The sequence below is a fragment of the Herpailurus yagouaroundi genome, unplaced genomic scaffold, assembly GCF_014898765.1.
Source record: "Herpailurus yagouaroundi ecotype Mexico unplaced genomic scaffold, PumYag 191, whole genome shotgun sequence".
NCBI lineage: Eukaryota > Metazoa > Chordata > Mammalia > Carnivora > Felidae > Herpailurus > Herpailurus yagouaroundi.
The window spans coordinates 3,219,837-3,229,856 of NW_024412422.1; the positions used below are offsets into that span (position 1 = coordinate 3,219,837).

The following is a 10,020-nucleotide window of genomic DNA, read 5'->3' on the forward strand; positions in this document are numbered from 1 at the left end:
GGGGGAAACGCGGGGGGCCTGCCTGGATCCCTCGCGGCAGATAGCACCGGCCGCTCACCCCAACCTGCCGCACCCGCCCTCCCCCCCGTACCTTTGCCCTTCCAGTGGGCATGTGCAGCGAAGCCGATGTGGCCGCCGTACTTGCGATTGAACTCTGCCATGAGCGCCTTGTAGGGGTTACGGATGAGCAGGATGGCGGCATCGAAGGCCTCGATCTCCTTCTGGCCGCTCTCGTGCGTCTTGATGCAGATGGTCCTGCCGCTGCGCCAGTGGTCCCGCTCACCTTTGAACCCTTCCCACGGGCAGGGGAAGGGGGTACAGGGCCGTGAGCAGGGGAGGCGAGGAGTCCCGCCACACCCTGCCCATCCAGGCCGCCTCGGTTATCCTCCCACGTTCATTCACGCTCCCATTCCTTTCCTCCTGTATTTACTGAGCACCTACTACGTGCCAGGCATTGTGCTGGGAGGTGGGGATAGACTCTGCAAAAAGACCCATGCGTCTCGCTGTCGTTGGGAGCCAGATTCTGTAAACCGTGACCGAAATAAACGTAAGGAACCACAGCGCTGCCGAAGGGGCATGGGATGCTCGCTGAGGCACAAGAGGCACCTGACGGTGATACACTGGGGGAGCCCTCTTTGGGTGGACTCCCCATCCCCAGGCATGGCAGGTGAGTCGCTTTGGCCGCTGGGATGAGGACAGAAGCGGGTCTCCGTCAAAGCCCCCAGGTGCCCCACATGCTTGTTTACTCTCGTATGCTCCTCCATCACTGCGAGAGGGACGTGCACTAGCAGGCTGTTGGTCCCAGATGGTGAGAGACTCAGGGAACAGACACGGATATAACCCACGGTCTGGAGCTGCGCAGCCCAGCCCGCCTAGCCAAGATCGCGGACCTAGTCAGGCGGCATCCGGCAAAGTTTCCTGGAGGAAGAGGTGCTTAGGCTGACATGTGAAAGCCAAGGAGGAATCTACTAGCCCGAGGGAGGAAGGGAAAGGTGGTGGGAACAACAGATGCAAAGGTCCGGGGGTGGGTGGGAAGGAAGGTGCCACATGAGTGACTGCTGAGAGCAGAAAGAGGGGAGTGTAAAGCCAGATAGGACGGTAGGGGTTGTGACCAAGAGCTCAGCACGAGACCACAAACATTAGGCAGCCCTTAAAAGGATTTAAGCAAAAGAGAAAGGGACATGATCAGATTTTCATTTCAAAAAATGGGGATGGGGTGCCTGGGTGGCTCAGCTGATTAAGCCTCTGACTCTTGATTTCAGCTCGGGTCACGATCTCGAAGTCTGCGAGTCCGACAGAGATGGGTGCCTGAAGGTACGGAGCCTGCTCGAGAGTCTCTCTCCCTCTTGCTACCCCTCCCCTGCTTTCTCTTAAACTTGGGGGGATAAAAAGCTGGGGAAATGGGAGAGATTTTATAGATGAGGAAACAGGCAGAGAGAGAGATCAACGAACGTGCTTTGACTATACAGGCAGCGAGAGGCAGGGTCAAAATTCAAACCCAACTCATCCAGGCTCCAGAGACCGAGTTCTCCAAGTCGCTTAGATGGCATCTTGCAAGCCGCGTAGAAATGGTATCGTACCGGCACCTTCAGGATACCGGCTGCGTTTCCAACTCAATGTTATTTCTTTGGCCTCCGTGTCCTCATCCATAAAATGGCACCATGCACCTTCCCTTTCACAGGGCTGCTGTGAGAAACCACTGAGGCACACAGTACGTGTTTCAATAAACAGCAGCTCAAAGAGAACAAGTCTAGGGGCGAAGTCACGGACTGAGGAGCCACTCTGCATCCTCAAACCTCAGAGTTCATTTTTTTCTCTCCTGGCCCACGCACGAAGGTTTGAGGCTCTGCCTTTGGCTTTTAAGGTGGATTAAGATGAGGCCGGCATGGGACCTACTTCTGTTCCTGGAGATCAGGCTTCAGAAAGGTCTGGCACACAGCCCCCCCCCCCCCGGGGTCACAAGGTAACAACGCCAGGAATGGAATGTCATGTCCTGAGCCAAATTCTGTCCTGGGACTTGCCCAGTGAAGCTGTAGGAATTAGTCCAGCCTTGCCCACAAGGAAACATGAACCCACAGCCTTTGAGGCCCACGGGCAGCACAGTGTCATGGGCCACTGAGGAATGGGGTCTGGGAGCTCGAGCATGAGCCCGGGACACAGAGGATTTCACGGCGGGCAGTCACACATGGCATCGGTAAAGCCCCTCATGACGCGGACGAGGGGCTACCCAACTATGATTTCATTCTCTCTCTGCCAAAATCCATGTCCCCACCGGCACAGCAACAGAAACCCAGACGCAGGGGTTGCACAAGAGCGCAAACAGGTTCTCAGAGAAGAAAAGCTACAACGTGGCAGAGGGGTGAGACTAGTTTCACTCAGCCCCCGGGGGTTGCTGGGACCCTCGATCACATTTCTCTTTGCTACGGGACGGAGTCAACCTCGCACAATATTTGTCAAGATACAAAAAACTAAACACCAGAGAAGACCTGCTTTGGTCTCGGGTTGCCTGAGCAGTTAGGGTGCAGGGTACCCTGGAAAAGTAGGGAGCTGGAGAAAATTCCAGGTAGCACAGCGCCTCCCAGAGAGAGGGGTTCTGCGTCTAGGGAGGTGCCTCTGAGAAGCCACATGGGATCCGCGTGCCTGAGGACCTAGCTCAGCTGTCCACCAGGGAGGGACCTGTAGGTAAAGACCGAGCAATCACGCATGCAAGCCTGGGGCCAGAGCGGAATTGTGGAACTCTACCACCAGGGGGCGCCCTGTGGGACACAGGACCCAGCAACTCCACTGCATCAGTGTGAAATACTATTAAGAGTTGCGGGTACATTCTGCAGTGAAGGAAACAGGCACAGAGAAGGGCAGAGACTCCACCCACATTCCTGCAGGCCCCGGAGTTTACTGGGGCAGGAAAGACCTACTCCTGGCTCTGGACACGGACACCCTGGAGGCTGGCAGTCCTCCAGGGATAACGGGGTTTATTTTGAGGCACTTCTCAGAAAACTGGTCCTGGGTCAGCAGGGCCAAGAGGCTGCCTCCCCAATGCCCTGCCCCACCTGTGGGCCCCCAGGGGCAGAGAAGGGCCCTGCCCAATCTGGGCAGTCACCCAGCCCCTCCCACCTCTGGGTTCTGACAGGCCACAGAGCAGGAGCCTGCACTTGGGGCTGTGGGGTCCCTGAGATAGGAAGGGGGATGGAAGCGGGGGGCGGAGAAGAAGGGGAGAGAGAAACAGACATCAAAATAAGGAGACAAAGATCAGAGAGAGACTAAGACCAAGCAAGAGACGGACACAGAGACAATCATGGTTTGCAAATGGCCAACCTCCCTGGGTAAGAGGAAGAGAAGGCAGAACTCAAGGGGTATAGACATGTGGATTCTGGGCGGGGAGAATCCATCTACCAGTCAGTCATTCTCTCCCTCCATCCCTCTTCTATTCAACAGTCCCTCGCGGGGGCAGACTGTTACCAGGATGAAGGAAGACGAGGTTGCCGAGAAAGTGAAGGACAGAGAAAATTCCAGGCAGCCCATCAGAAGTGGGAGGGCCCTGGGGGTCCCCCCCCCAACACGAGTTTGTTCCAGAGGAGGAAATCGAAGGTTCAAGGGGCAGGGGACAGACCCCCAGTTATCCAGCTAGTTAGAGGCAGGGAGGAAGGAGGAAACTCCAAAAGTTGCCAACCAACAAAAGTCCGTGGAGGCTCCGCTCATCATACAGAAACCACCCGCTCTGGGCGCATCCCTTCTAATCAACGGCCTCTTAAATGTCCCTTCCACTGTGCCCTTCTCCCCACCACTGTCTCTGCAGCCGAAACGTCCCATCCAAACTCTGTGGCCAGAGAGGTATTTCACACACGTGCATCTTAGCACAGACCCCCTGCCTAGAACCCCTCTTCACCCCACTCCCTGCACGAGCCTGTGGCCCCAGGATAATGTGCACTGTCCTCAGAGGGCTTGCACGGGCTTTGCCTGTCTGGTCCTGGCTGCCCTTCCTGCACCACCCCCCCCCCCGGCCCTCCCCCTTTCCAGCACCACCAGACTATTTGATTCACCAATCACACCGGTCTCCTCTTCCGGCTGTTCCTCACATGTCCGCCCACCCCCGTGGCTTCTGCCCGGGACTCCCTCCTCTCCTTTCGGGTGAGTCCTGTCCACCTTCTGCACATACAACCCCCACCCAAGACTGAATCACAAACTCTGTAAGCACGCATCCCAGAGCCGGGCCCATAATGATCAGCATTAGTAACAGTGACATGACATTTACAACAATAAGGGCCCCACTACAAGGAAGGAGAGCCCTGGATACAAGGGAGAAAAGCAGGAAGACGTCGAAGTCGGCCGGAGACGCTGCAAAGGGGGATGTGACCCGCAGCTTGGGGAGGTTTCCAGGCAGAAGAGCTAGGAGGGGGGTGGGGCCGAGGTCCCAGGGAGAGGAAACCCACGTGCAAATGGCTGGTGTGTTTTCCACCTGCGAACTCAGCATACCTGGGGTCTGATGTGTGAAAGGGGCAGCAGACTGGCCCCCCAGTGGGGGCAAATCCACTCCCCCCCCCCCAGGACCCTCCAGCTCTGAGCAGTTCCTTATGCTGTGGTGGTGGCAGAGACGTGGGGTTAGCAGAACCGACTGATGCTATGGGGGGGGGTCCTCTATGCACCTGCCCCCCACTGCCAGCCCCCAACTCCCAGGGCCAACTCACTGTTCCCTGCAAGGGCTCAGGACACAGGAAGCATTTTGAAGCCCCTCACGAAAGGGGAGCTGTTCAAAAAGCTTCAGCTGCTCCTCTCGGAGGGACCTAAGGAAACGTGCACACGGTGTGAGCCTGAGGAATGGCCAGGGAGGGTGTATGTTCTCCCTCTCTCTCTTTTCCTTTTTAAAATTTTAATACACACCTCGCCCCCCTAATTACCAACTCTTGATATTCCCCCAAGATTCGAGTGTAAAATACACAGTATTTTTTTAAGTTTACTTATTTTGAGAAAGAGAGAACGAGAGAACAAACGGGAGGGGCGGGGGGGGGGTGGACAGAGGATGTGAAGTGTGGTCTATGCTGACAGCAGACAGACCGAGGTGGGGCTTGAACTCCTGAACCGACCTGAGCCGAAGTTGGATGCTTAACTGACTGAGCCACCCAGGTGCCCCTAAAATACACAGTATTTTTTGAATGGCGTGGGTCCAGAGGTGAGAATACTGGGCTCCCGGTCTAGGAGCCAGGGGCCTCACTTGGTGCCCGAATCACCTGGAGAGGTTTTAAAAAAACTGACACCCTGTTCCCCTCCTAGGATCCTGATGGAAATGGTCTCAGGTGCAGCCTGGGCATCAAGACTTGAAAAGCTCCCCGGGTGATTCTCATGTGTCGTCAGAGGCCAAGCCCTTTCCTCTGCCTAATAGTTGACTGTCCCAGTTACACATCGCTTAAAAAATAATGTATACTGGGGTGCCTGGGTGGCGCAGTCAGTTAAGCGTCCGACTTCAGCCAGGTCACGATCTCGCGGTCTGTGAGTTCGAGCCCCACGTCAGGCTCTGGGCTGATGGCTCAGAGCCTGGAGCCTGTTTCCGATGCTGTGTCTCCCTCTCTCTCTGCCCCTCCCCCGTTCATGCTCTGTCTCTCTCTGTCCCAAAAATAAATAAACGTTGAAAAAAAAAATTAAAAAAAAAATAATGTATACTTTACAACATAGCCTCACACACGGTCTTGTCATATTTCTTTCAAAACCGCTAGGAGTTCAGTGTGGACATCCCTACAGTATAAATGAGGAGATTGAGGCTCAGAGAGGCAAAGAAATGTTGCCCAAGGTCTTGAACCAGGTAAGAGTTCGGTCTGAAAATTCAATCCCCTGACTCCATTTTAAGATTGTTTCCCGTGGTCCAACGTTAGGAGGTTGAATTAGACCAGAGGTGGTAAATACCTGGCAGGTGGCCACACTGTTCCCCCTCCTACACCGTCAACCGACATCACTACCAGATTAAGGCACTTTGGTTTCTGAAAGAGAACAGAACCTCAGAATCCTTCTTAACACATAAATTCACTGGAATGGATGCATGAGGTGATACCACTTTGCATCCCTGGACTAAATGCTCCTGAAGGACCCTCCTATCTGTAACGTTCTAGAATTCCATAAATAGGCTTGCTGCTGCAGCCACAGGAAGGCTAGAATGTGAGCCAGCCACGGGATGCTTTCGGAGTCGGCTTCCCCCCTGCCGCTCCCCAGGGCAAACCGGAGAGAGTCCCCTCTGTGCCTGGGTTCCTCCCAGCAGCTCCCATAAAGGCAGCTCAACTTAGGGGTTAGGAGCAGAGATACTGTTGAAAGCCAGGCCTGGGTTCAAATCCTGGTATAAGCAAGCGAGACACCCAGCTTGGAGCCTCATACGTATTAAGTGCTCAATAAATGACCACTTACGCCAAAACTAAAGCCTGATCCGTATACAGAAAGTCGGGATTCTAAGGCCGACCCCCTACCTGCTGCTAAGCCCATCCTTCAACCCGTCCCTTGTCATCCCTCACCCTCAGACAGACGCCCCCTGGCTCTCCCGGAGCTGGGATTGAAGGATGGCTCTCTGTCAACACCAAGCTGCGTCCGGCCAGTGCCTGGACCATAGTATTCACAGCCTCCGTTTACTGAACACTTACTCTGTGCTAAGCCTGTTACACATACCAACTCACTAACCTTCACAATGACCTCACCAAGTACATACTGTTAGCTCTGATTTGTGCATGATGACACAGGACCAGAGAGGCACAGAAGCTGGCTCAAAGTCACACAGCCAGGAAGTGGTCTTCATCTGGTTAACAGACATAAAGACCCACAGCCAAGGGCTGCCCCACATACGTCCCCTGATATTCCCCCGGCCATGTCTGGGAGGGGGCTTCACGACCCATGGGTATTTCATCCAAGACATTCAGTTCCCCAGTGCGAACCCCCAGGGCTTTCTTGCCTATGACGGAGAGGTAAGGATGTGGGCTCTGAAATGCAGACAAGACGCCTGACCAACAGCAGGTGCTCCACAGCCCCCCCCAGAACGAACCTAGTTTTGTTACCTCTGTATACAGCACAGGACTGCTGGTCAATAAAGGTCTGTGGTGAGAAACCTGCACCTAGTAGGTGCTCAAGGAGTGTTTGTGGTGACCTCAACAGAGGGAAGGTACCACATGCGCGCAGTAGGTGCCTGATGGCACAGAAGCTGCTCAGGCGATGTCAGTGGGCTCTAAGGGGGGGGGGGGGGGGCCAAGCGCACAGTAGGTCTTGGCGAACGTGCCCGGGTGAGTGGAGTGGCGCACAGTAGGTGCTCAGGAAGGGTATTCCCATGCCCTCCCGGTGGGTCCTCTCTGCTCCCCTCTGCCTCCTCACCTTTGTTGTAGAGAGAGCCGTCAAAATAGTAGCTGCCCGTATAGAAGCCAGTGGCCAGCTCGATGAGGTGCCGAGCCCACGTGTTGCCAGCACCTGGGAAGCTGGCCAGAGCGATGAGCTGCTTGGACTTGGCTGGGAGGAACCTTCTGTCCATGCAGCGGTTGTCTGCAAAAGGCAGGGCATGGTCAGGGGCGGACAGCGCCTGTCCGGAAGGGACCAGGGCCTCGAGCCCCATCCTGGCCCGCTTCCCAGCCATACGACCCAGTGCACAAGACAGGACTCCTTCCGGGCCTGCCTCCCCATCTTTAAAAGGAGAAAATGGTTCCTCATTACAGGATTGACGTGAGGGTTACATCAGCTGATGGATGCAAAGGGTCGATCACCCAGCAGGGATTCAATAAACATCAGCGACAAGGGAGCGTCTTCTCTCCTGCCTCAGTTTCCCCCCGGAACAGCGAGTCGCTCTCTCACACCGCCCCCAACTCCACCGTCCTTTCCTCTAGATGCAAACCCTCATACGGCATCCGCCTGCACGGGATCCAGGCCAAGGTTCTGATCTCGGCCTCCAAGTCCCGGGTGGCCTGGCTCCTTCGTCCTCCGGGGCTCATCCCACCCCCGCCCGCCTGCCTTCCCTGCTCCCTGGGCCATCATTCTCGAACACTGTCCGTCTCCCCCATGTGGCTCATCTCAACTGTTACTCGAACCACTATTTGTTCAGTTGGAGGCCCTGCCTACATTGCTTTCTGCTGCCTCCCCAGCACTTTCCGTATCATGTGGCATAGAGTAGGGACGATACCAGTGTCTTAAAAACGGATGGATGGACAGACACGTAGATGGGCAGGTAGGAGGATGGAGGAGAACAATATTTACTTTGCAGGCATCTTGTACGGGCTGACATGATACATGCAATATGTTAACGCGCTAAAGTGCTCGGACGGGGTAGTTGGTTTTTTTTTAGCCTTCAGCTTCCTCATCTGTACATGGGTTGGGGCAGGTGGGTACCATTCTGATTCTCTGGCTTTCCAGAGTCCTCCCAATGCTCCTGTTGTCAGAGCCTCAACACCTCCCACTGCAGCCCGCCCCGGAGCTGAGAGGGCACCGCGATGGTTTCTTTTGGCCCCTACGGATGTAAGGGAAGCTGAGGGAAGGCCAGCACAGGGGACTCTGCAGTGGAAGGGGAGAGGAAAGAATCCTAGAGTTGGGGCTCCAGCCCTGCCTCTGCACTCTGGGCCAACGACCTCAATCCTCAGTTCGGGTTGTGGACAACCCCCTCTCCCCTGCCCGAGCTCACCACACTGCTCCACATCCTACTCCTACCCTCTCTTCCTTCCCTCCCACTCCCGGGGAGGGGCAGAGAGAGAGAGAGAGAGAGAGAGAAAATCCCAAGGAGGCTCCTCACCCAGGACTAAGCCCAATGTGGGCCTCCATCCCATGACCACGAAGTCATGACCGGAGCCCAAATCAAGAATCAGACACCCAACCGACTGAGCCACCCAGGTGCCCCCAGATCACTCCAGGATTAAACACTTCTGTTTCGAGGAGCCACTCCCTGTCCTCACCCCGTTTCCACCCCACTGCCGGCAGACTTGTCCACACTCTCTAATCCACTCCCTCCTACTGTTCCCAGCAGCGCCATTCCGGGTTCCAACCCGCTGCTGCAGGGAGCCTGTCCCGCCCGAGGCACCGGTGACCGCCCCCTGCTCAGCATCTGATACCGCCCTCCATCCCGTCCTTCCCAGAATTCCTCCCAAGGTTCCACATGGTCTTTCCTGTTCTGCCAGACCGGCCATTACTGAGATCTATGAGCCACACCGATGCCTCGTAACGGCCCCTCGAGGGAAAAGTCTGAAGTCCTGAACTGAAATTCCAATTCCTCCAGCGACTTGCTGGGTGACCTGGGGGAGATGATGGATCTGAGCCTCAGTTTCCTCACCAATAAAATGGGACTATTGACAACCGTGGTGTCCTCGGGCGGGTCAAATGAAGGCGTGAGCCGTTAGCACAGGGCTCTCCCACACAGGGGTGCCAATCAACTGTGGCTCCTACTAGTCCGAGGGCCGGCTCCCCTCCCCCACTGCCCAGGTTGAATCTGTGCAGAGCACAGCCGACTTTGGAAAAGAAGAATCCGGTCTTTGTTGAAGCCAAGGGGGTATCTGGGAATGGTTTTCGTGGAAACATACTGCAAAACAGCCTAGGTGTATAACTTTCCGGAGTATGGTAAGGTCTTCTATTTTGTTTTAATAAACATTTATTCATTTTTGAGAGACAGCGTGAGCTGGAGAGGGGCACCGAGGATCCGAAGTGGCCTCTGCACCAACAGCAGTGAGCCAGACGCGGGGCTCGAACCCACGAACTGTGAAATCGTGACCCAAGCTGAGGTCACAGGCTCGAATGACTGAGCCACCCCAGCGGCCCAGGTCTTGCGTTTTGAAAGGGGCGTGAATTATCTACTTGTCACTGAATAGCACATTTAGGGCGCCTGGGTGGCGCAGTCGGTTAAGCGTCCGACTTCAGCCAGGTCACGATCTCGCGCTCCGTGAGTTCGAGCCCCGCGTCGGGCTCTGGGCTGACAGCTCAGAGCCTGGAGCCTGTTTCGGATTCTGTGTCTCCCTCTCTCTCTGACCCTCCCCTGTTCATGCTTTGTCTCTCTCTGTCTCAAAAATAAATAAATGTTGAAAAAAAAAA

At 55.5% G+C, this 10,020-nt stretch overlaps 1 protein-coding gene across 5 annotated transcripts in view; it reads right to left on the reverse strand.

The window, feature by feature from the left end:
- WSCD2 (WSC domain containing 2) overlaps window positions 1-10,020 on the reverse strand; it is a 101,797-nt gene that overhangs the window by 8,137 nt on the left and 83,640 nt on the right. For all 5 annotated transcript variants that reach the window (XM_040443671.1, XM_040443670.1, XM_040443673.1 and 2 more), the window contains 2 exons: window positions 7,336-7,500; window positions 92-292 (listed from right to left, as the gene is read on the reverse strand). In XM_040443671.1, the coding sequence (XP_040299605.1) occupies window positions 92-292; window positions 7,336-7,500 (366 nt within the window). The remainder of the gene's footprint in view (window positions 1-91; window positions 293-7,335; window positions 7,501-10,020) is intronic.